The sequence below is a fragment of the Paroedura picta genome, chromosome 7 (genome assembly GCF_049243985.1).
Source record: "Paroedura picta isolate Pp20150507F chromosome 7, Ppicta_v3.0, whole genome shotgun sequence".
Taxonomy (NCBI): Eukaryota; Metazoa; Chordata; class Lepidosauria; order Squamata; family Gekkonidae; genus Paroedura; species Paroedura picta.
The window spans coordinates 48,597,705-48,625,492 of NC_135375.1; the positions used below are offsets into that span (position 1 = coordinate 48,597,705).

The 27,788-nt window shown below is 39.9% G+C and overlaps 1 protein-coding gene across 2 annotated transcripts in view; it reads right to left on the reverse strand.

Annotated features, from left to right (window-relative positions):
* EFNA5 (ephrin A5) overlaps positions 1 to 27,788 on the reverse strand; it is a 231,417-nt gene that overhangs the window by 12,710 nt on the left and 190,919 nt on the right. The window contains exons 3-4 of one of the 2 annotated variants that reach the window (XM_077347738.1): positions 1,313 to 1,378; positions 830 to 910 (exon numbers count right to left, since the gene is read on the reverse strand). In XM_077347738.1, the coding sequence (XP_077203853.1) occupies positions 830 to 910; positions 1,313 to 1,378 (147 nt within the window). The remainder of the gene's footprint in view (positions 1 to 829; positions 911 to 1,312; positions 1,379 to 27,788) is intronic. The other variant, XM_077347739.1, reaches the window with a different exon arrangement.

The following is a 27,788-nucleotide window of genomic DNA, read 5'->3' on the forward strand; positions in this document are numbered from 1 at the left end:
TCAACACTGCAGTGGTACCAAATGGATATATATATTTATGTAAAGATCCAATGTAGGGAATTCTTTAGATGTATACACATATGTTTGGGTACATTCATGCATTTGAATACACTTTTACACGCACTTTTTCACTAAGCTCATTTTGAAAAGTCATATGCTTATTAGGATATATCTGGATATTCATTCATAGAACCTGCATGATACTGCAAAACACTTTTTTTCACTTAGGTTATCAGTTTTATTGTGCATGGGGTCAGATAATACATGATACCTGATCTAGAATTATTACCAAAAAGTGACTTTTGGGGGAGACTCCTTGACTATAATAAGATTCTGTCAAGCCACTGGGCAAATCTTTTAGTTAGAAAAACAGTACATTATCTGTAATGTTTAGTATGTGGGCTGTGCACTAGCTTGAAATAATTTTACATGGAGACAGTAAATATATGAAGGAACAGTATTTCATCATATAAACATACGTTTTCTTTCTTAAATATTTACATCCTAAATGGAGATCATGGTGCAAGCAAGTTATCAAAAAAATGGGATAGCAATAGGGACACAAGAATCACTCTGTTTTAAAAACTGAGATGTCATGTTTAAGTAAATTATTTGTCATGGGAAAAAAAGCATACTTTACTTTCCATTCAGTACTAAGAATACTAGCATTAGCAAATGAGATATATCATAAGCAATATTAGCACTGCAAGAAATGAACAAAAGCAGAGTCATTGTATCATGCAAAGCATGCAGAGAGAAAGGGGAAGAGAAGCGGAAGCACCAGAGGGACAGAGGCATTGGTTAACAGAGATTCTCTAAGCATACTAACCTGCTGGTTCTAATGAATTTTCTACTTTGTCGTTAACATCGAAAACACGATCATGAACACCTATAGTTTTCATACAGTTGTCTATAACAAAAATAGAGATAACAGCCAAATATGTTAGTTAGACACCCTTAAATTCCCCATTTTCCTTTTTTTGTTTTGATTTTTTTTGTTCTATCTGGTTTATAGTGCTATTATATGTATATATTATACCTTAGACTGTGGCACTTTTGCAAATGCCAAGTAAATTGTCTTTTTGTACAACTGTCTAAGAAACAACAAGTTAGCAACTGCTATGTACTTAAAACAAATAAGAAAAAAGCTTTGTGAAAAATGATAAAAAAGATATGGTGGAAAAAAATGCGGCTTTAAAGAACAGATACCACACAAGTTTTAAGAGTAAAAGAAGTGTTTACTGCTGTTTATTGAACCAAACAAAGCATGCGCTATTAAAGCTACCTCTAAAGCTAGATCTAAAGAACTTACTTGCAGGTCGTACAAAGACTTTCAGTTTTAGACAAGACCTTCTCCCATTATCAGGTATTGCAGATGCTGTTAGAAAAAAGAGAGGAAAAGGTGTATTAATGTTTGATTCTTCATAATATTTTTGTCTCTCTAAAGTAACATATAAAGCAAGAATACTCTGAATGACATGTACATTTCAAGATAACTCGCTTAAAAAAATAAAATATGGAAACACTGGTGCAAAAAGTTAACAACTGTGAGTCACAAAACTGACCCAAATTGCACCTGCAACCTTAACAATTCTGCTCTTAGAGTACAAAACAGAATCCTGATAAGTTTGTACTGTCATGAAATCAGGTAAAGGTTGAGTGCAGCTGATGGGTTAATTTCAGAAGCAAATTCACACAACTAAACCGCTAATACTTTAAATCCTGCTGCAGAACAGATACTCCATATTCACTGTACCACTACAACACATTTCAAGAAAGAGTTTGCCATGGCTTGGCAAAAAATGGAGTTCAAACATTGTAAGTAGTTCAACATACTGAGCAACCTACATCCAGCAAGATATAAGGCCCCATTAATGTAGTCTTTTGAGATCCAGGTTAAAATGGGGATCTAAGTGTGGTCTTTAAGATCCACATTAACTCTTCCCCTGACTATTTCTGAAGGAAACACTATCTTTCAAAACAGCTTCTCACTGATTCATCGTTTGACCCTCCAAAACAAACAGAGCAAGAAGAGCAAAATAAAGAGTGAATTTATAGCTACAGAAACAATATTTGATAACCTGCTTTAAGCCTATCTCAGACTGTTTCAGCAATCTTTGCTGGATACCTTGTAATGGATTAGGAAATTTGAGGAGAGATGGAGTGTTTATTATGCAAGCAGGAGATAAACCTAATATAAGAAACAGTTTAAATATATATATATGATGTATTGTAACACATATAAATGTATTATATTGCAGAAGTAGAATGAGAACAAGTTTTGTATATATAAGTATAAGAAAGATTTTGAATAAAATAACTTTATTTTCAATGTTTTTAATTAAAAATAAAAACAACCTGGGTATATTGGCAGTTGTGACACGCAGAAACTAAGAAATATGATGTGCCATGTAGTCTTCCCCTCATTCTTTGTGTCCCTTATATACTGTTGCCTTGTTTTTTTTAAATAAAAAATACTTATCTCAAAAAGAAACGCCAAAACCCAGATGCAAGCAAAACACAAGTGTTGCATGCTCTCATACCAATTAAAACAAAATCTATGATAGTCTATTTCTCCCATTTTGCACCAACAGGGCCATTTTTATATATGATATCCCATCTTCATACTGAGCAAGAAGGAGCCTGCAAAATGTTGACACCCTGAACTGATAAAGGCAGAAATCAGGACAAAAGTCTAAATAGTCTCCAGATTCCATATTTACTACTTTGATGCCTTTTCCAATAAATTGTGCCTTTAGTAACTACTCAGAAGGCACCATGTTAAGTATGAAGCTGAAAATTTGCCACTGTTAACCTGTTTATTGATAAGCATAATTGCCTCTTTTGTCAAAAGTTTCATTTGAGTAATAAAAAGCCTAGCCAGTGTCTTCAGAAGAACTCACTTGAACACAGAAATATTAGTTACTATTAGTCTAAATTCAATCTTTGGTGACAGAAACTAGGGGGAAGGGAAGATTTCCTATGACATGGAATCAAACAAGAGCTATGCACAGAAAGACCCAAGTGGTACAGATGCAATCTCTAAGTATTTTATAAGTTGCAGCTGCAAGGTCTCTCAATTTAGATTAATAAGCGGTAGAGAAACAGGGATCTAACTGTCCATTTCATTTTTTTCTTCAACCTCGAAAAACTCCTCAGAGCTACTGCTTGCCCCACTGGGGGGGAAAACACGCAATACATCCATAACACATATTGTCCCCAATTGTAACAGTTTCAAGGGCCATCTGGGATATAGAAAATGGTGAGCATGGTGGAGGAAGGTTAAGCCCTTCATCTCCTCTGTCATTGACCAACAGAAAACACTTTGCTATCAGTGATAGATTTCCAGCCTCCCATCTAGTTTGGTCCCTACGGGGTAAAAGCATCAGATCTTGATTTAGGAACTAAACTACTTTGACAGGAAATGCCAGTTTTTGAGCAGAAATTTAAACACAATAAGGAGGTATCACTAATATCTACAAGCATAAATGTCAAAATTGTCTGCCTAGAAATTACTGTATTTGAAAGTCCATATTATTAATCAAATGATGCATATTGTCTTGCAGGAGGATATTGACTGCCTAATGAGGACACTGACAACCATAATTTGGCATAAAATATTTCGCATCTTCAGCCACCCTGAGGGGGAAAAGAGGCAGAGCAACGTTAGGCAGTCCTTTTAACAGACGCCGTGCCAATGAATGCACTGTCCAGAGGATGCCAGGGCTAAGAGTTCTCTCCCACCAGCCAGGTCCCTGTCAGCATTTCTCTCCTGCAGCAGCAACAGCCCCTTTAGGTTAGTCTTGGGGGCTTTTTATCATATTAATGTACACATCTTTGCAACATTCATCCTATGAAAGCATACTGTAATACTCCCATAGGTCAACCTGACTACCACTGGAATGAATATTTTGGGATATAGCATGAAATGCAGAGTATAACATTGATGGCAATGTATAATATTACAATCTTTAACCCGCTCCTAGCGGAGCGGATTAAATAATTTGCTAAGGGCCCCGGCAGTGGGCCCTGTCCGTGATGAGGAAGGGTGCTGATAGGCCCCTTCCCCAGGACTGACAATCAGAAGGCCCAATTGGCAGGCGCGAAGCGCCCGCCGATTGGGCCCTCCGATTGTCAGCCCGCCGCCAAGCTACCAATTGCGAGCTGCGCGCAGTGCGCCTCACAATTGGCCCCTGCCTGCTGGACTGACTAATCGCCCCTTCACCGTCGACTACGCCCGCACACGAGCTGCCATTAACTCATTCACTAGTGCCATGGCAGCTTGCCTCCTCTCTGCCCCAACACGACGGCCTGCGGCCCTGGCCCTGCCGCTGCCTCCAGCCGCCTATGCAGCTTCCCGAACTGCCCCCGCACAGCGCGCGACCCCATGAACATCCAGGAAGCGGCTGAGGCGTTGGCGCCCCGCCCCCTCGCTTCCACACCCCCTCTGATGCCGCGTCACTTCGCCCGCTGCGCAGCCTGCTCCAGGTACCTCCACGCGCCTATGCGGACCTGCAGCCCGCGCCGCTCCCGCCTGCGACCCCGACAGCCAACCGCCCCACTGACAGCCCATTCACCGCCACCTCTGCCGCCATCCGCACCCGTAGAGTCTGCGCTGCCTTGAGGGGGGAACAGAACGAGCCGCCTCTGCCTCACCCGGCACACCACGACCCCCCTTGAGTTCGGACCCTCGCCCAGTGCCCATGAACACCCGGGCCCTGACAAGCCCAAGCCCCGCTAGCGCCCACTGCATTCTGAGAGCAGCGGGCTTATTTACTAGTAGACCAATAATGTGCTAAAGTAGTAGTGCCCGGGCAAATGATAATTGCGGCGGTTATTATGAAAGCAACCCACTTGTTTTATGGTCAATGCCATAAAGAAACCTAACTGGCTTGGAGGGGTTTTGACCATATACTGGAAGAAACCATGAAAACATTTTACGAACAACCAAAACAACACAATAAAAGGTACTGCTTCTGTTTTTGGATTATAAAACAATGACATTGTTTAGGCTAGAAGAATTCATGGAGAACAGGCCTTGTTATGAAGCACTGAAGGATGATGTTCCTGATAGGCCTGATGACACAAGAGATTAGTGGCATACCACCAGTAAACTTCCCACAGCACTAAGCCTCAGTAGAAGTGGAGCTTACAGGGTCTTAGGGAGAAATTCTTTAAAAAGTGCACACTACTTTATAAAGTCTGTTGATAAAAAGCTATGTTTCAACATATGTCAAGTGCTTCCTGTTCTAGAAAAAAAGAGCAAATGTCAATAATGTTGTTAACACAGTTTGTGTATATAGAGAATGTACTTGTTTGAACATGCATGCTCCCTATCTGTTTATATTTAGTGCACTACTGTTCTGGCTGCACCTTTCTTTATATATAAGCATGATCTTAGCATAGAATTAAGAACCAGTTATTTCAGTCTTATTTCCACTATTTTCTCAGCATATTTACTGTAATAACTACCAAATATGAGGACAAAAAAGAATCAAGAAAAAGACAGAAGGTGGAACAAGACAAGTAGCAAAAGCCAGCATGTGTTGGGACTGTCTGGATCTCTTAATCACAAAACAAAACCGTTCAGCAATGATGCCTTCTACTCTAGCTGACAAGCAGTTAAAAAGTGCTAACAGCTGGCTTGCCTGTAAGCTCTCACTAAATCAAAGCTTAAAAATACTCTTTCCTGTACCAACATTTGCGGTAACTGATGTGTTACAGGGCACCGTCTTGCACTTTGTAGGAGAATCTGGGAAACAGTGTCCTTCCTGTGGCTCACTGATGAATATACAAATCCTAGTCAAGAGAGAAAAGGCTACTAAACAACATAGGAGTACTGTAGCCACTGCCTCACAATACAGATACAGTGACCCAAGTAAATCAATTCCCCTGTTAGCCTAAGCAAAGATATGTATTTGACTACTTCCTGCTCTAACCAGTCTTTCAAATGATTTTACAAATGAAGTAGAAAGGAACATAAAAATATTCAAAGGCAGGATGTCAAATTTATATTTCTGCTTTGAAAGCTATCATTTGCTTTTGTAAAACCAAACATGGGCAATCCTCAACACAGCCTATGACTTTCAGTGCCCTCAACATGATGATTATATCCAGTTTTTCCTTCTTTGAACATGCACTTTCTTTCTCCCACCATAAAGTTCTCTGCTATTTCCTCCGCATTTAGAGATGTACAATTTCTGAACATTCTAGCTCTACAGAAAAAATACTGTTTGGGTTTTTTTTTTTTTTTGCTTTTTAAAAAGGTAGAATAAAAAGTGAAACTCAAGAGAAAAAGAACTGTAATATACTCCTTCCTTCCTTCCTATGCTTAAACTTACTTTACGAAATCAGAAAAGCAGAAAAGCATTATAAACTTACTTTACTGCATATATAACTAAATAAAATTCACAATGATATATTCCTGTTGTTTCTCTTTTAAAATTGTCCTCAAGTTAAAGAAGCAACCATGTTTCACTGTGTGCTGTAGAGTGAATTAATCAATTTTTAGATATTTTCATGATGGTCATATGGGATTAGATCAATCTAAATACCGTATTTGCCGGCGTATAAGACGACTGCCGTATAAGACGACCCCCCCAATAAAGGTAAAGGTAAAGGTATCCCCTGTGCAAGCACCGAGTCATGTCTGACCCCTGGGGTGACGCCCTCTAGCGTTTTCATGGCAGACTCAATACGGGGTGGTTTGCCAGTGCCTTCCCCAGTCATGACCGTTTACCCCCCAGCAGCAAGCTGGGTACTCATTTTACCGACCTCGGAAGGATGGAAGGCTGAGTCAACCTTGAGCCGGCTGCTGGGATCAAACTCCCAACCTCATGAGCAAAGCTTTCAGGCGGCTGCCTTACCACTCTGCGCCACAAGAGGCTCTTTGGTGCCAGCCTCTGTTCCCCTCCCGCGGTTTCTGGTGTTTTGAAGCCGCCCCCATTCAGGAAGAGAGCACACGTGACCCCCCCAATATTTCCACTCAGAATACAAAGTTTGTTATATACTCGACGTATAAGACTACCCCCTCTTCCACACACCAAATAAAAAAGAAAAGAAAGCAAGAAATTATGCTCGGATTAGTGATTACCTCCCTTCCCCCAAAAAAGGCGAGGGTCATCTCTCTCTCTCAGAGGCAGCGCCTCTGTGCATTGAACTGAAACAGCTTCCTCTGAAAACTGCAAACAAAGAGCAAGCGAGCGGAGGGCTGCGCGCCGGGCTGGCCACGTGTGCTCTCTTCCTGAATGGGGGCGGCTTCAAAACACCAGAAACCGCGGGAGGGGAACAGAGGCTGGCACCTCCCCCCCTCCCCTGCATCCTCCTCCTTTCCACTCCTTTGCCACTGGCTCACCCAGCCGGCCCATCGGGAGCTCTCTCTCTCTCTCTCCCCTCCCGCTTCAGAGTATTTTGTGGGAGGGAGGGCCCATCGCTGCCGTGGCGAGGTGGGGCGTGCACGCAGGCACAAGTTTGGAGGGCCCAGCGCGTTCTGAGCCGGGAGGAGTTCACAAGACAGCAGCAGAGTTGGTGAGCCCAGTGGGGGGGGAGCGCCGCTGCTGCCGCCGCCTCGGTGTCCCTTAATTCTGGTCACCTAAAACTATGGGCACTGGGCGAGCATCGGGAGGCCACTATGGGCGGCTATGTCTATCCCAACTGAAGTGCACCCGGCGTATAAGACGACCCCCCCCACTTGGAGGCATGTTTTTTAGGGGGGAAAAGTCGTCTTATACGCCGCCAAATACGGTATGTTAAATGTGAAAATACTGGATGAAGAGTATAATTACAGATGAGTTTAATTAGAAGGCATCAGTAACCACAACCTAGAATCATAGAATCATGGAGTTGGAAAGGGCCTCCGGGTCATCTAGTCTAACAGCCTACAGAATGCCTCTCAGTGGCCTATTATGCATGGCAGCGGCCACACTGGGCCACTACCGGTTGCTAGCAGTGGGGTAGCATGCACCACAACCAGAGAACACATGGGGGAAGGAATCTCCCTCCGCACGTGGATTGCCCCGATATTGTGTATGCGCACACACACCACTGGAGCTGGGAGGGCCCGCTGCACTGTGTGGCAGCAACAGCAGCGAGGGAAGGAGCAGGGGAAACAGGGGCTCCACCGCATGCTTGGTGGGAGAGTGGCATGCCGCTCTACCACCATCGTGGGAGTGGGAGACTGCCCCGTCAGTTCCACATCTTTGTGGTACTGACAGGGACATTTGGTGTCCCAGGAGGCCCATTGTTGGTTTTGGGAGGAGCCGGGCCAAACTGCCCAATTATTCTATTGTGCATGGGGCCAGCCCAGCAGGGCCGCGGATTACTGCCACGGCTTCACAAGAAACACGGATGAATCCATATTCCGTTACCGCAGGCTACCGGGGCCCTGCTCCAGGCCAGGGATGGGATGGCGGCAGTGTCATGTGCAACCGGAGATTAGCCCTACTGCCCTGCTGCTTCCCCCCCCCCCCCAGACTATCCAGCCCATGCATAATAGGTCAGCAAGGCATTTATTACCTCCAAAACCCGGATATAGGCAGCCAGTAAGGGAAAGGATTGTAAAAACAGGTAGTGTCTCTCAAACTTCCATGAATCCTGGATATGAGAACTATTTAAAATATGTTCAAACTATTTTAAGTGGCATGGTATGCTCACTCCAAAAGTAATCTTCACTGGACTTAGGAGAATTGTTAAAAAAAAAACCTCAACCAAACAACAACATCAAAAAACAAACAAAAAAACAAAAAAACAACCCTCCAGTCTTAAATTTACTATCCTTTAAAAAAGCCATGTGGGATCAGGCCAATGGACCATCCAGTCTAAGACTCTCTGTCACACAGTAGTCAACTCCCAGGGTCCATCAGGAGGTTCACCAGCAGAATCAGAACTCTGGAAGCCCTCCCACAGTTCCTTTTATCTGTTCTAAGCCTACTGCTCATTAATTTCATTCATTACCAATAAATTCTTGTTTTGGAAAAAAGGGAAGAAAGTACTTCTTTCTGTACTTTTTCTATTCCATGCACAATTTCGTAAATCTCTATCATGTCACCCCTCAATTGACAATTCTCCAAGCTCAAGAGCGCTAATCTCCTAAATCCTTATTCAGTTTAGTTGCCCTTTTCTGCACCGTTTTCAAGGTTATAATTCCTTTTTTGAGGTGCCGTGACCAGAACTATGAACAGTATTCCAAATGAGGACCATAGACTTATATAGAGGCATTATGATACTGGCTGATTTGTTTTCAATCTCCTTCCTAGTAATCCCCAGCATAACATTAGCTTTTTTATTGCAGTTGCACACTGAGTAAACATCTTCGGTGAGTTATCCCCCATGACTCTCCCAGCGAGTAATTGCCTATTCGGACCTCATTAACATATAGTTAGGACTCCGGGGAATGGTAGAGGACAGGAAGGCCTGGAGGATCATTGTCCATGGGGTCGCGATGGGTCGGACACGACTTCGCACATAACAACAAAGGATTTTTGTCCCAAGTGCACATTATTTTATACTTGCCCATATTGAATCTCATTTGCCACACTGATGCCCGTTTACTCAGCCTTGATAGATCCCTCTGAAGTACCTCACAGCCCTTCCTGGTTCTCACCATCCTGAACTTTAGTGGTGGTGAATTTAGTGTTACCATCCTGAATCCTAATTATAGTGTCACCTGCAAACTTAGCTGCTGCGGTGCTTACTCCCAACTTCAAATCATTACTTTACAAGTAAAAAAGCAATCTAGTACCACTGTCCACTATGGAAACTACCCATTTATATTTACTCTTTGTTTTCTGTTAATTAAACATTTTAATGCATTTTAAGAGGACTTTTTCTCTTATCCTATGATGGCTGAGTTTACTTAGGAGTCTTTTATGAGGAACTATTAAAATGTTGATAGTATAATGCTTTATGAATGGTAACCTGATTTTGGAAATTGGCCTGTATGGCTACAATGCAACTAACTGAACTTCTTTTGAAGAAATTACAACTGGTTTGATCAAAATTGCCTAACTAAAATAGAAACAGCTTGTACTCTATCAAGTGTTCTCCCACTATGGAATTCAACTTGGCCCCTATAATTCACTTCATCTGTGACAGGACTAAATGGAATTTCTCCCAATTAATTAGGAGTCCTAACCTCTGGAAAGTCATAGAAACTAGGGAGTAATGCTACAATAACTGTGGAATCCACAACTAGCAGCCAGTCATCCAAATATGGAAATATCTGGCAAATATAGGTGGGTCACCACTGGGCTAAATACTTTTAAAACACCCTGAGTGCTGCAGTCAAGTCAAAAGGCAAGACTGTATGCTGAAATACATATATCCCACAAAAAACCCTGCATAATGCACAGAAATGTAAAAGTAAGCATTTTTCAGAATTGGATGGGCTCTTGGACCTGGAGATAAAGTCTTAGGCTTCTCCTGAAGAGCTAAAGGAGGTTCAAGAGTGTGGACTGGATCCCACTGTTGAGACACAGAGTTGTGTTTTTCTTTGTCTTTGGTCTTTGCCCTCTTAACTGGTGGCTCCAAAAAGCTGCACTGAGCCAGGGAGGAGCATGATCCTGATCGGATCTGGTATTTTAAGAATTATTTAATTATATGGATATGGATAACATTTCATCCATCCGCAACTAGTAGCAATATAGAGTTTCTAACCTGAGCAAAGAATCTAGCTACCCAACGTGTTGTCTGATGGTTCCTGTGAGAGAGGAGGTAATTTAACCTAGTTCTGTTTGATTGCCCAGGGAACCCTTCTAACAAAAGGCTAATAATTTCCATATGTATTTTACTGTAAATCAAGCAACTGATTCACTCTTCTCTTGTGGGCAGATATAAAGTCTCTGTGTGTATTTCCCTTCCAAAAGTGCAGAGGGCAATACCTTACTCTTGGCTAGTATAAAGGCCGTTCTAGAACTATTGGAATCAAGGAAATATAAATATGCTGCAGATGCAGCAATGTTTTTAGTGTTATTAACTAAATAACACTTTAGTGATCTCAACATATCTGTTTGTCTTTCTGTATCTTTTGCAACCTGGATCCGAAGCTGATTTTCTTGAATCAAAAGATGCAGACACAGAATATTTTTCCAGAATCAATTTGGACAATGGCTCTGAAGGTTTGAGGGCCTTCTCCCACAAAGCTGCCTTAAGTTTCAACACCCTATCCCCTTGAGCTTTGGGGGCAAAGGGCTGGCAGGCCTTATATGTAGGGACATTGTGACCTTCACCCCCCAAAAATAGACTAAGTCATATTAATCCTTTTGGATTACTTTTGCCCCACAACATGAGCTTTTTTTGAAAGGGGCTTTCTGAAACAATATACCGAGAATGCACAACCAACCCAGCAACCTGTATGTTAATCTGTGTTTTGATCTTATTAACTGCTGCCCTGCATATGAAGAAATAAGATGGGACAGAAACATTTAAGACACACAAAGCACAAAGCCAGTTCAGGATGTTGTAACATTGTACTGTGAATGTTTTTAGTCACATTGTAGCTTTCCATTTTGTAAAACATTTTAATTCTTCAGAGGGGAGAAAAGCAGCAAATAAATTTCAAAATAACTTCTATATATGCTTGCAAACAATAAATTCAAAGATCCCATATATGGGTCAAGTGCATGCACACGTACACTGCCTCAGTCCAAGGTAATCTTCATTCACACGTCTATTCAAAACCCATGTTTTCACTGAAGTCTTTACCCTCCCCAAAACTAATCCCAGTACATCGAACTGAACACATACTTTCCACTGTTTATATCTACTCCATAAACCTTTCCACTTTTTGCTATCATTTTACGAACAACTTCCACATGTCAGAAATCTGTTTTCTTGTATTTACAAAGCACTATACATATTAGTGATACTGTATAAATAATAGCAATTGCCATATATGAATCCAGCATACTGTTATAAATCCAATATATCTCTCCTCTTACAAAAGATATCCTTTCCATCTGCTCTATGTCTGACTAAAGGCAGAAATATAAAGATTTTTATTGAGGTAGCACATGCTTATAAGGTGCTTTTCTCACTATAAACCCCAGGATAGCTTCAATATTTCACTCACAAATCCTAGTGAAATATATATTTTCCCATTAATACACTACCAGAAGGTAAGGTTACTTTTTGAGCATATATTTACCAGTACACGTTGATAGTTATATATGTTCTGAAGAATAAGCCTGACCTTTATGTATTCAGAGGTTCAGCCATACTGGACTTAATACTGACCAACAGGCAAGAGTTGGTGGATGAGGTGAAGGAGGTGGGGACCTTAGGGGGAAGTGACCATGTCCTCATAGAATTCCTTTTGAGATGGGGAGCCAAGGAAGCTTGTAGCCAGACGCAGATGTTGGATTTTCGTAGGGCAAACTTTAATAAACTCAGAGACATGATGAGTGTCATACCATGGACGAGAATGCTGGAAGGGAAGGGAGCATGTGAAGGGTGGGCGCTACTCAAACAAGAGCTATTGCATGCTCAATCAATGACTATCCCAGAAAGACGAAAACACTGCAGGAGCTCTAAGAAGCCTATTTGGATGAAGAGAGAACTTCAAGAGGAACTAAGAAAGAAAAGGAAAATGTTCAGGAAACGGAGGGAAGGACAGAGCTCTAAAGAAGAGTACCTACAGGTTACTAGGCACTGTAGATCAATCATCAGAAAGGCCAAAGCTGAGAGTGAGCTAAGATTGGCCAGGGAAGCCCATTGTAACAAGAAAAGATTTTTCAGTTATGTGAGGAGCAAACATAAAGTAAAGGAGGCAAAAGGCCCACTGTTGGGTGCGGATGGACAAACTCTAACGGAAGATGCAGAGAAAGCAGAAAGGCTTAGTGCCTATTTTACATCTGTTTTTTTCCACAGGTCAAAGTGTTTAGGCACATCTAGAGATGGCCATAGCCAAAGGATAGTGTCTGGGTGGCAGGTTAACATGGATAGAGAGGTTGTCGAGAGGCATTTAGCTGCACTGGATGAGTTCAAATCCCCTGGTCTGGATGAAATGCACCCGAGAGTACTCAAAGAACTTTCCAGAGAACTTGCACAGCCCTTGTCCATCATCTTCGGAACCTCTTTAAGGACTGGAGATGTCCCGGAGGACTGGAAAAGAGCAAACGTTATTCCGATCTTCAAAAAAGGGAGGATGACCCGGGAAACTACAGACCAGTGAGTCTGACCTCTGTTGTGGGGAAGATAATGGAGCAGATATTAAAGGGAGCGATCTGCAAACATCTGGAGGACAATTTGGTGATCCAAGGAAGTCAGCATGGATTTGTCTCCAACAGGTCCTGCCAGACCAACCTAGTTTCCTTTTTTGACCAAGTAACAGGTTTGCTGGATCGGGGAAATTCGGTTGATGTCATTTACTTGGGTTTTAGTAAAGCTTTTGACAAGGTTCCCCATGATGTTCTGATGGATAAGTTGAAGGACTGCAATCTGGATTTTCAGATAGTTAGGTGGATAGGGAATTGGTTAGAGAACCGCACTCAAAGAGTTGTTGTCAATGGTGTTTCATCAGACTGGAGAGAGGTGAGTAGCGGGGTACCTCAGGGCTCGGTGCTTGGCCCGGTACTTTTTAACATATTTATTAATGATCTAGATGAGGGGGTGGAGGGACTACTCATCAAGTTTGCAGATGACACCAAATTGGGAGGACTAGCAAATACTCTGGAAGATAGAGACAGAGTTCAACGAGATCTGAACAAAATGGAAAAATGGGCAAATGAGAACAAGATGCAATTTAATAAAGATAAGTGTAAAGTTCTGCATCTGGGTCAGAAAAATGAAAAGCATGCCTACTGGATGGGGGATACGCTTCTAGGTAGCACTGTGTGTGAACGAGACCTTGGGGTACTTGTGGATTGTAAACTAAACATGAGCAGGCAGTGTGATGCAGCGGTAAAAAAGGCAAATGCCATTTTGGGCTGTATCAACAGGGGCATCACATCAAAATCACAAGATGTCATAGTCCCATTGTATACGGCACTGGACAGACCACACCTGGAGTACTGTGTGCAGTTCTGGAGGCCTCACTTCAAGAAGGACGTAGATAAAATTGAAAGGGTACAGAGGAGAGCGATGAAGATGATCTGGGGCCAAGGGACCAAGCCCTATGAAGATAGGTTGAGGGACTTGGGAATGTTCAGCCTGGAGAAAAGGAGGTTGAGAGGGGACATGATAGCCCTCTTTAAGTATTTGAAAGGTTGTCACTTGGAGGAGGGCAGGATGCTATTTCTGCTGGCTGCAGAGGAGAGGACACGCAGTAATGGGTTTAAACTTCAAGTACAACGATATAGGCTAGATATCAGGAAAAAGCTTTTCACAGTCAGAGTAGTTCAGCAGTGGAATAGGCTGCCTAAAGAGGTGGTGAGCTCCCCCTCATTGGAAGTCTTCAAGCAAAGGTTGGATACACACTTTTCTTGGATGCTTTAGGATGCTTAGGGCTAATCCTGCGTTGAGCAGGGGGTTGGACTAGATGGCCTGTATGGCCCCTTCCAACTCTATGATTCTATGATTCTATTCTTGGTGGCTTCAGGTACTAGATATCTTCACACACATGCACACAGAGTTTTTAATAGATTCAAGTGGATAGCCATGTTGGTCTAAGTTAGCACAATAAAATCAGAGTCCAGTAGCATCTTTAAGACCAGGGGTAGTCAAACTGCGGCCCTCCACATGTCCATGGACTACAATTCCCAGAAGCCCCTGCCAGCGAATGCCTTTGGCGAATGCTGGCAGGGGCTTCTGGGAATTGTAGTCCATGGACATCTGGAGGGCCGCAGTTTGACTACCCCTGCTTAAGACCAACAAAGATTTATTCAGGGCGTGAGCTTTCGAGTGCAAGCACGCTTCCTTTAGTTCAGAAGCAGCACACTACAAAACAAACACCTATCGGCCATTCCTAGGTCAACTGAAAAATTCTTAATGATTCTCAATCAGAAGAATAAACAACTGAGATCCTGAAAAACTAAGTAATTTTCAGCCTTACATCAGAAATTAAAAAATAAAAAAAATCTGAGAAATCACTGTTTTCTTCGTGGTTCTTTTGCTTTGTCAATTTAATACTTTCAACCATGAGCGGAACAATAAAAGTGAGCAGATATACTAGATAAGTAATCGAGTTAGCATAGTTGATAAAGCAAGCAAGACAGAAAAATAAATAGTTCTCAAATCCTCAAAAACTGGTCCTCAGCTTGAAATGTTGCGTGAAGCAAGGCAAGAAATTGAGACATTGTTGCTTAGCTGCTGACAATAACCATTGGTCATTTTAGGTTAGGCACCAAGTAAAAATTATTTTTAAAATATTGACTATTGGGGTTTGCACCCTTTGGCCTGACAAGTTAAGCATGACAATATTTTCAGCATACAGCAATATTCCATGCAGTGTTATAATAATGTGAAAAGGTACATTTCCTCCTCCGCGTTTTCCATGCGACCGCCAACCGCCGTTTCAGCAGCCGTGCATAATAGGCCTAACTGAATACTTTTTTGAGTTTTTCGCTTTGCATATTTGCTGCAAATAATTTGCACTGCTGTGCAATTTAATTTAGGATTGCCTTCTGCCTGACTGACAGTGTTATAAGACCAGATGTGATGAGTGGTAAATTTGACCTAGAAGCACCTGCTCCATCTTAAAATAACTAAGCAGAAATATTAGCTCCAATGGGAAGTTTTTCCTTGCTGGGAGTATGAAACTTGAACCATGAGGTTTTATTCTCCTCGTCATTCTAAAAAATTAGCTCTCTACCAAACCGGAATAGATATCCAGAAGCCACAAAACCCAGTCAAGCAAATCTCAATAGGCAAGATCTGCAGCTTTTAAAAGAGAGCTACAGCCACTCTATGACAAGTCAGGCAATTCTGAAATTCAAGTTTAGGATGTGTTTCTACCTAAATAAATTATAAGTACAAGCTCTTTGGGGAAGAGTGGAGTATTTATAGATATGATTTGCCTTTAGCCATCGAGGCACAATACCAGTTTCATTAGTCAAATCTAAAATCCATGTAACCTTATATAACCCTCAAATCTTAATTCTGATAGCCAGAAGCACCAAAATTTCCAATACTCTATGTCAGCCCTGGAGATTTGGGAAGTTTCATTTTTAAGAACAGCCATCTGCTTCCTCCTTTGTAAAGAAATGAGTTTATGTGGACGCATTAAAAATGCAGTTTCACATTATGTTTGCCACAGGCAATATTTCTCAATTTGCGGGAGTCAAAAGAAAAGATAGCCTATTAGCTGTTAGCAGAGCTGAGCCTTTCCCCTGTAGGGTTTAGTGTGATTTACAGTACAACACAAATATATGCAGATTACGCAGGTAAATGCAGTATTAGGCATCAATATTCTTATCACAATGCAAACTGGAAAAAGTTCCAAATTTACATAAATGCTATTGAAAAGTCTGCTGGAATTTAATGAGCTAACAAAAAGTACACAAGTGAAGAGCATGTTGAAAAGGAACAGATATGTTGACAACACCAGTAAAGCTCTTTAGAATATTGACTGTTATTAATTTTTAAAAGGTATAGCGCAAATGTCAGAACTCAGAATTATGTACTTGAACATAAAATACCTGACTTCACAAATTTGAGGGTCTTCAGGAGGTTTTTATTTGTATTCCTGCTCAAGAATGAAATATCAAATAGTATTCTGACAGCCTCTCTGATTGTTCCCGGAGTCCTGAACTGCAATCCTAAGCAGTTATACCTACTAAGCTTCAAATGACCTGAAGGGTATAATTCATCTTAGGATCACATTGTTGTGTACAATTATTCCTTGCCCATTGTTGATGTGTGCTTTATCAAGCACACATCCGGAGTAAACAGCTTTGGTGACTTTTTTTAAACCTAATCTGCCATTTACATTTAATCATAAACAGGGTCAAGCTACTGATGAAATGGAGGATTTTGATCTCTTAAAGGAAGAGGCAGGAAGAAGATGCAGAAGATGCAGTTCTAACAACTGTTGATGGAAATTCAAATCAGTACTGCAACATCTGCCTTACAAAGTTGTAAAAATAAATAACGTTTCAGCCAAAACACATGAACATGTGCAATGTTGGGTATGTGTGTATCAATTCCATTTACTGTACTTCACAGGGAATGCTACCACAGGTGTGAAACAAGTGGGCATGTTTAAAATTCCAGCTGTAAAAAATAAAAAAATAGTATGCAAATTGGATTCTGTAAATTATTATAAAATTATTAATTATTAATATCTGTAGTTACAAACTGCAAAGCTTAAATTTTGCATCATTCTAAGCTGAAAATGGCAATACAAGTAGTGAAAAACATTTTCAACTTCCACTAAAACATATCTTGTGTTTTCTAAGTATAAAGTTTTAGTGTGAAGAGGCAATGGAATACCTACACACCAACATTTAACTTTGATTAACCTGGGAATAGGTATTCCTGTGATGAGCTTCCAACATATCAATTAATTAATTCCTGACATATACCATACAGTTTGGAGAAGTTTTTTCCACCTTCAAAGATTTTTGAGGTAGGGTGTTTATTTATTTATTTATTCTCTGCAGGTATGAAATGAGAAAAAACTTCACTTTGAGTTTTAAAAGTTCTTTTCTCACTCTGGCCATAGAATGGGATGGGAGGGGGGAAAGTCAGTTCAATTACTTTCCAGACTTATCTCACTTTCAAACAAATGCTAATAAGTCTAAACAATGGGTCAAGCTCTCTCTCCAATTTCAAGCAGGGGACAGAGACTTGGAGGTGTTAAATACTAGAGAGACTTTAGGAAAGAATTTCTTGAGATCTCCAGGAAAAGCTTCTGACCTAACCCCTAACCTGGCTAGTGGGTGGGCAATGAAAGGTGATAAAACTCCAGAGAGCAAGGAGTAAGGCTCCTTTCAGCAGACAGAACTCTTAACTGAGGTCTGGAGGAGGCAGCCATTAACCATTGATGGTCTGAAGAGTTGGAGAAAGCTGAAAGGTAATGGAAGGAGACCACCCTATATTTTAACATCTGATTGGGCATGTATAGAGAGAAGAATTGTGTTTTGACTATTTCTTTTGAATCATTTGCTCAATCTAGTGCTATGTTAATGCTTGTGAAAAATGTCTCTAATACTTTATAAATTTTGATGCTGGCAGTGGTTCTCTGTACCACATAGACCTCCACTGTTTCAGACATGCTATTTTAAGAGGAGTACCAGGAAGAAGGCACACAGTTATTCCTTCAGGGGTGCACAAGGCAGTAAATTGTCACCGTGGTGACCAGATGCTGGGCAGCAGGAGACACAGAGACAATGCCTCAGAACTTAGAAGGGTGCTGTGAGTTCTCACCCTCCCAGCAGTGAATTACTTACAAATTTAATGTTATGGCAGTGGTTGCCCAAGAGAAAAAGAAAAATATCTCCAAGTGTTGCAGAAACATTGGAGGCCAGGGTGAAACAGGGCCTGCAGCTGTAGCAGGAATGTTCTACCACATAGGGCAAACTGAAAGGAAGTAGTCCATGGCCGCCCAGTGAGCTTCACAGTCTAACCAGGAGTTCTACTCTGACCTCCTTAGTCCAGTCCTATGCTCTAACCATTACATTACACTCTCTGTGTGAACTGGGACATATATTGTATTGTGGATGTGGCTTTTCTTACCACTATCAACAAATACTACTGATACAGAGCACATATTCACAACCATTAATTTATGATATGGATCAATTGCTGTGGCAAAGGCAATATTCTGAACCTTCTATAATATCACTGGCTCTGTGCTAACACACTGACATATATTAAGAGGAAAACATGTTCTGATTTTATACTGTTAGATGTTCAAATATCATTTTTATACTTTTATTTTGTATTGGTTTGTTTATTTCAAATTTCAAATGTTTGGCTAGAGATTGTATTGCTTATGTATTATAAAAATGCCTTATTTCCTGCATTTATCATAAAGAGATGTAGAAGTATCACTGAAGCTTGTTTCACATTTCTCACCTCCACAAAAAGCAGACCACAAATTCATTTCACAACCACCATGATTTTTTGCAGCCATCATGTGGGTCCATCTAGTAGAAAACTAATCACTAAATGCCTATTACAATAAAGGGAAAATATCCACAATTCCACAGTTGAGCTCTTGAATAATTTTGTTACTTTTTGCTTTGAATTGTCAAACCAGATCTAATGATTCTAAAGATGTTGAACATCTTCTGCAGTTCAAACTGTTGCAGCTTTATTTAATTAATTCCTCCTCACTGGCAGTCTTCAAGCAAAGGTTGGATACACACTTTTCTTGGATGCTTTAGGATGCTTTGGGCTAATCCTGCGTTGAGCAGGGGGTTGGACTAGATGGCCTGTATGGCCCCTTCCAACTCTATGATTCTATGATTCTAACTTATTTGACAATTCCTTGTACTTTTTCAGCATTCCTGTTTAATCTTTTTTATTTTCTGTCAGACTGTAACACCCTATCTGCTTCTTACATTAAAAGCTATTATTGGTTTTTAATTTCTTTAAAAATTGGTCTTCAAACTTTCTTGCTTTATGAATTCACGTGACATTTCTTAGAGATTTTGCCATTTCTTGTTTTCTTCATTGGAGAAGATTTCCACTCTATGGAAGATAAAATGATAGTTACAGTTTTCAGGAACACGCTGTTCAGTTACATTGGTAAAGTCTCATTTTTGAACTATTTCAGTTGTGCAATTTATTGACATGTTAACCTTATGCAGGACTAATAAAATATAAACTTGTCTTTACATTTTTCATTCAGAAATACACACTTAATATATTTATATGGGTCCATCTAAATGTTACCCTGAGCAACCGCCACGGGTATAGTTATAGACTTGGCAGTTAGATATTTATAAAGTCCAGAAAAAAGATCAATATATAATTTCCAAATGCTTACTTTTAAAAAATATATAAAACAATCTCCAGGGCGGCATTAGCCTATTTTTCATCTTTCTTCCAATCACTGAGAATAAACACTATGGCATCAGAAAGGCATCAGATTGGACATAAACCCCATACTCAGATGCCCTGTCCTTTAAGAATGCTTCTGTTTTTGTTTACGTAACAGCAAAAGCTGAGATGCAGTTTCATTCTGCAAGTAAACTGCTACAGTGGAAAGGGAGAGGGAAGGCTTGTACTTTAAACAAATCAAATATATTGGTCCTAAACCTGAGTAGCAGGACAATAGCAGGTGGGAAGTGCTGACTTTTTTCTGCAGAACTGAAGTGACCATGTTCATATCCTTTCATTCCGAAGTAAAAAAAGATTATTACTATGCTACTCTGGGGAAGTCAGCCCTCCTGTAAGTGAGCTCCTTTGTTATGAATATGGAACAGATGGAGCCAAATCTATCTGCTCTGTAGGAACAAAAACACTTACAACCTAGCTCTCTTTATTAAAGACTCTACTTAGCTCCTTTATACCACTAGCTTTCTGTGCACTGCTGTGAGGTTTTGACTTTATAGAAAAAGGCACTGCATAAAAGCAATAGCTTTTACTCTTAAACTAAAGTGGCCTAAGAACTGCAGAAGACAAATACAGAGTTTAACCCACATGGTTCCTTAGAGATATGCAAATATTCAATTACTTTTCTTTTTTGAGCCAGAGGAAAGGCTCTCTAAAGAAAATAAATATCCATACGTGATACACAGGCTTTGCAGCAACAACCGTAAATCAAGTGGCTTATAATATACCACCCATGTTAGTAAAAGGTCAAGAATAGCTATTTTGTGGAGTCAAAAAAACAAGGATTTAATTTGTTTATGTCAGAATTGAACAAGATGACAACCCTAAAATGAAATTTATACTGAACTCTCAAAGAGCATTTCATACAATACAAGTAAACTTTACCAATAGGCTCTCATCATGCACACATAAAACCTTGTACTGGATTTCTTCAAAGGACTGCATTTTTCACCTATGAGCAGGTGTGTCGACTAAGCTTTGAATATAAGATCACATTAATCTAGCAAATTGGATACAAGCACCTGAAAGACAGCATATGCATTATTTCCCATTTCCCTAGCAGAACTAGACACTAGAAGTGATAGCAATAGAATTGCTAAAATAGTTTGTCTATGTAAATTAAGAAATAATTATAGGCACCCCCCACCCACACGCTAATACATCACAAAAATGTGATCCAGGTTACAAAAATGATTTTTAAAACCTGACTACATTTATTATGAGGATGTATTTACCATCTGACAGTCTTCTTGAAAGTAATTGTAGAAAGGTTGCAGGGGTGCTTTGATTCTGACTAGATCAAGACTTCAGGCAAATTCCCCCCTTCCAGGGAAAGCACAGCTTGCCTGAAGTCCTAACCTTTGTTGGTGGAAGGGAAGTGGCCTTGAAACAGATCATGAAGCAGATGTTTAATGTCAAATCAGAGTCTAGGGATACACACGCTACTGCAAATAAAACTCTTCTCCTGTCTGTTTAGTCTTCCCAATTCCCTACCATGTGAAATATGAACTCGCCAACAAATGGCCAGTGTGTTATGCTGCACAGCAGGCAAAGCAACTGCTGCAGCTGTGCCAAGGAATGGAAAATTCCATATATTTCACAACATTTTCATTAGCCGGCTTCGCAACACTTGTTAAGAGTACCTAATGTAGTAATCTTTCCTATGAGACCAGTCCAATAATCGATGAGTATTATTTATTTTTAAAAGGGTTGATAATTGATATAAATCAGTAAATAAAAGACATGTATACAGATAACTTTATAGTTACTACTCAAGACAAAAGTCTGCATCCTGTGTTTCACATTTTGATATTTTTGTTAAATAAGGTTTCTATGGTTTTGTAACAATACTTTTTGACTTACCCTCATACAATCCTGTATTTTAAAATTTCTGGAAGACTACTAACTGCATCACTAGATGATATGGATAAATACTTACACAGTTTCATCAAGATATTGGTGGTAACCAATTCCAATACCATAAATGACTTAAGGACTTATAGAAGAAATTAATAGCATGGGGGGGAGGGGGTTAGGACTGGGCCTGTGGAACTCCACAGGATAAATCCAGTCATGAAGGGAACCAGTTTCAAGTAGAAACCTGAAAATATAAATACATGTACATGTGAAAAGCCACTTAATCGGTATATCTAATTCTAAATATGGCTAAATTCAAGGATATTTAAATCCAGAGGCTGAAGTCATAAACATAAGACAGATCTTACAAACCTGAAAAAGCCCCATGTTTACAGAAAAAAAAACATTTTAAAAAAATTGAGGGTAGAGCTTTCCAAAATAATAGAAGCAGCACCTGTAGCTTTAGGAAACAAATGCCCTCAGTGGTCATTCTGACCATTTCTGCACTGGGAAGTTTGCTGCTCAGCTCCTGTGTGGGAGCACAAATCTGGGACAGATGAGGTATACCAGGCCAAATGCCTGTGTGGAAGCGAGAAGAGGTGGAGCAACCTCCAGTCTGCAGCCTGGTGCAGAGCCTCACGGTGTCTGAGACCTTTTCTGTCCGGGCTGTTTGATCCTCTAAAAGAGGATACATTGATAACATGCCCAGCAGCAAGAGCTGGTCAGCTTGCTACCACCTGACTTATATGATTCATCAAGGCCTGGTTGGCCTGTTTAATAGCAGCCAACCCAAAATAGCCAGAGTGATTTAGTACTAGAGCAAACTTTTTAAACCTTTTGATTATGGAGGCACGCTTGAAGGTTTATTTTGGCTTCAAGGCACACTGGAAATTATGTCAGCTGGTCACGCCTCCCTTCCATGCATTATGGAAATGACATTTCACTAGAAGTGACATCACCCAGACACAACTGATCTGCACTGCTAGGGTGGCCAACTTCCAGATGGGGTCTGGAGAGCTCTAAGAGAAAGCCATCTAGATGGGAGATTCACACACATACACACACAAACACACACAAATCCTGATAAACACTAAACTCTTTTAAAAAATCTTCTTAAAAAGCTCTCGCTTCTTTACAGTGTGTATGACATCATTAATAAAATAATATGCTTATTAAATGAAATGTTAGTTTCATTTTAATGTGTGATTTTCTGTTATTTACTTCTGATGACACAGTAGTGACATTAATACTAGTGTTCAGAGTTATGTTGGTATTTGAAGTACCCACAAAACGATGCAATATGATTTTTTTCACAGAAAATTATGGAAACATTTCTAGTGGTATATTTTTCTGAGACTATTTGTTCAGGTTCTAAAAACTTGTTTTATAAAACTAACAACAATTAATCAATGCCACTGCCAATACAATATTAGTCAAACTTAGCACTTTAAAAGTTTTAAGGTGATCATCCCTAGGAACTATGTGAGAGAATACTGATTTATGAATGGGGGAGGTGTTTAAACCACAAACCAATTGGTTTGGATTTGACCTGCATAAAGGTAAAGGTAAAGTCATTACTGTTTACCCCCCAGCAAGCTGGGTACTCATTTTACCGACCTCAGAAGGATGGAAGGCTGAGTCAACCTTGAGCCGGCTGCTCGGATCAAACTCCCAGCCTCATGGGCAGAGCTTTCAGATTGCATGTCTGCTGCCTTACCACTCTGTGCCACAAGAGGCTGCATAGCCAAAGTTAAAATTCTAATTTATGTCTCCCCTTAAAAGGTAGAAGAAATACTGTAACCAACATATAGAACTAACAAGTAATTTAAGTGAGTTATGAAAAATAACAAGACAAACCAAGGTGCACAAGTGACCAAATTTTGTTGTAACAGATGTAGGGATGAGTGACCTGGATAACTAGCCCAATAACAAGCTAGCCCAATCTCACCAGATTTCAGAAACTAAGCAGGGCTGGCTTCGGTTAACATTTGGATAGGAAGAAAATAGGGCTGCTATGCAAAGGCAGGCAAAGACCACCTCTGAATGTTTAATGTCTTGCAAACCTTACAACATTCCCATAAGTTGGCCATGATTTAACACCCCCCAAAAAAGTGGACAATACTTTCAATGCGTATCATTCACTGTTTCTAGGATGTGCCACAATAAATTTGTCAATGGTTTTCAGAGTCTTCCCTCTAACACTAGAGAATATACTTTTAAAATGTTTAGATATCTAAAAAGAATTTCCACATAAATCTATCAATTTCTTTGACCTGTTCACCTATCTGTTGTAATTGGAGCATATAATTACCAAAGCGGGACCTTTTACATTTTATTTACTAAACATTTGTTTAGTAAATACGATTATATTCTATTTAGAATGTCAGAAAGTTTTTGTGAAACATTTCTAACTCATATTTTTCTCCACAATGTCTCTAATTACTTGGGCACATAATTTCTTTGTTCAGAATTTTCACAGTTGAAAAATTTCTCTTTTCTGTCAGTTCAGTAAGGAAGGAGGAAGTATGATATAGTTGGATGCACATCAAGTATAAATGAGAAGGGTGGGAATTTACTGGAGCATACCATGGTATGCAATTACAAGGAACAAACATGCGTTACTAGTATCTGATGAGGATAAATGCTCACCTTATCAGTAAAATTCTCTTCAACACAGATAAAACTTTTGTAACTATGATGTCAATGTACATGTTTGAGTGGGCAAACTGGAGAAGATTCAAATAGAAAGAAGGTGCCAGAACTTTTTGGAAACACAAACGTTGCAAAAATATGAATGTGCATATGCTTGAAATGGAAACTGCCAATTATCTATTTATAATTTAATTTTTTCATCCCAAACCCCAAACTCAGAAGAGATTAATTAATGAGTGGTACAAAATAAAATAACATAAAATAAGAGCCTCTTGTGGCACAGAGTGGTAAGGCAGCCGTCTGAAAGCTTTGCCCATGAGGCTGGGAGTTCAATCCCAGCAGCTGGCTCAAGGTTGACTCAGCCTTCCATCCTTCCGAGGTCGGTAAAATGAGGACCCAGCTTGCTGGGGGGTAAAACGGTAATGACTGGGGAAGGCACTGGCAAACCACCCCGTATTGAGTCTGCCATGAAAACGCTGGAGGGCGTCACCCCAAGGGTCAGACATGACTCGGTGCTTGCACAGGGGATACCTTTACCTTTACAAAATAAAATGAATGTGATCTTTTTGCAAAATAAGACTAAATATTGATGACTGAGACTTTTTATTTATAATATATTATTAAATATGTTCATAATTATAAGACAGATCACAAATACAATAGCCTCCTTGAGGTGAGTGATCCCTACTTTGAGGCATAAACATTCACTTTGTTGGTCTCAAAAGATGTCACTGGACTCAAACATTGTTCTGCTGCTTTAGGCCAACATGGCTATCCAACTGAATTAATATTCACAGCAACATGTTGGAAAGCCAGATGTCTACAAGAGATGAGGAAACTCTCAGTGGGCTGATGATCCCTAAGGTAACCATTTTTCAGCACTATGGGTAACAAGAATCAGTTGACAAAGGGATACTATTCCCAATGGCACTGAAATCTTGGAACATTTTTAGTAATTTCCATGGCTGTGTGGCTTGCATTGCAGTTTGTGCTGTATTCAATCTGCTTACACAGAAACTAATGCTTTGATCCTTGATTCCTGTTAAGTATTGTTTAAACCTGGTGCTTCAATCCTTAATAAATGCAGATATGTTAAAAATCATTAGAAAATAATGTTGATATAATGAGAGCACAAATGACATAGCAGTACGTTGTCATAAACTTTTTATCATGACTATGAACAGAAATCCGGAATGTTGATGTATATATAGCTCAACGCATTCCAGTCGCTAGATGACTAGTAAAAATATGTACACTTTCCCCTAAATATGGGGGACTCAAAAGTATACTGCACAATTAGGACACTTCCAAGTCAGTCAAAAGTTACATTTAGGAGTTATACATACAAAGTAACTAGCCATACTGAGGTTTCAAAACTTTCTTTTTGAGTTTTCCCCTCAAAAACTGATACTTGACTCACTAACCTTGTTTATGATAATTGATTCATTAAGCTTTCTTTGATTAACATTTAGAAAACATCTGTACAACTGTTCCCTAACTCATCTGTACAACTACTAACTCAAAGTCTACCCCAGAATTGCACATCACCCACAAAGTTGTATTTTTGCGACTTAACTCAATGTGATTACTTAAACACACACACAAACACATGGGAGATTTGCATGTCTTTCCTTGGTAATTACATGGCTGACTTGTTCATTTTCAAATATTGTTACTGACCTGAGTCTAATCGGACAGGCAGGGTTAAAACAACAAAAAGTAAATAAACCAGAACAAAACCATTTATTTGATGAAATGCTTGGTAAGTCCCCAAAGAGGTGCACTGTATTTTAGTTTCTAAGTAGGATAACATGGCATTTAAAATTGAGGTCTATATTCCAGCACTCTATCAAGACTTTGAAGAAACACAATACAAGAGAGATTTCAATCCTACCCACATGTGACAGTTCAAAAAACCTTACTTTACTATCACTAGCTGATAGAAATCGAGAGCAGCTAAACCTCATCACTGGATTTTGAAATGTTCTGTGAATCCTTCTTGTTCAGGGCTTGTATGTTTTATGCGGAATAAGATTCTTGTCTTTTAAACAGGCCTTCTAACAGACATAGGAGATTTTTCCAGAGCATTACACCAATGCTGCAGATTTTTATCATGCTTTTTCTTTGTGAAATATTTCACTGGAAATAATTGGAACTTAATGATCCTTCAAAGAAGTTTCTAGTCAAGGGGGGGGGAGAGGAAGGATACAGAAAAATGTCATGTTTGAGACTGCATTTTCATTTCGCAGAATCTTTAGATGTCCGATGGGAACCATCAGACCTACGTATCAATTAATTTTCTAATCTCTTCATAATGAGCTTCTCCCTGACTCCCACCTCTTGTTTGTATTTTCTGAAGCAAGCAGTTTGCTCTTTATGGGTTTGTTTTTAAGCTTCCCTTTCCCATTAAAACTTTCTATTGCCTTAAAAACAGAACACATGATTGAGGAGAGGACAAAGGTAGATTTACCAGGACATAATTATAGTTAATTGTAATGTATATTCTTTAATCTAATAGAACAGATATAAACTCCTGAAACTTGCATGTGGAGACTCTGATGTTTCAAATATTTTTTCCAATAAAATACATGGATCACGTGAAGGTCATAAGTCTGCCCTGCACTGCTCTTAGGACCAGCTGCGTTCATTCGGACTTCGTTCTTATCATTCTCATCACATTCTGTCCCATTATTCATGGAATTCTCATACAGTAGTCTACTGAATTGCTTGCAGAGGTACAGAATATTAAATGGCTTCTTACGGTTCCTTATAGGGACTATAAAGTTAGTCTGTAAAACATCCTCAAGAATAGGAGAAAAAGAAAAAAACTCAAACCATAAAAAATGAAATAATACAGTGCTATGAGCCTGCAGTCAAATGCTGGAGATTTCACATAAATCTTTTGAATTTACTGCTGCCTACTTCTTATCTCCCTGGGACCCTATCACCAGTCCTCAGGCACCCTAGCTTCTCCAGTACTCTAGTCTCCTCACACCTATTTGGACTAATATATAGTTCACATGATTCCTAGCCTCTACTGACTTACATTCCCTACCTCCCATTCCTTCTTTTGTCATTCCCTATTTCTCAGCCCCTTCCTCTGTCTTACTCCTAATATGCTGCTTATATTGTTGCTTTTCTTTCAACTACTGCACTTCTCCAGTTTATAACTTGCAGCTCATTTTATCCTTAGGTCTCTTTACAAAACTAGAACTGAGTGAAAAACCATACCCTAAATTTAAATGCACAGCCAGAGTTCTTTTCTTAATCTCAAATTTCTAGTATGCCCTGACAGATAACAAATATGGATATTATTCCAGAAAGACCTGAAGGCCAGAAACTTT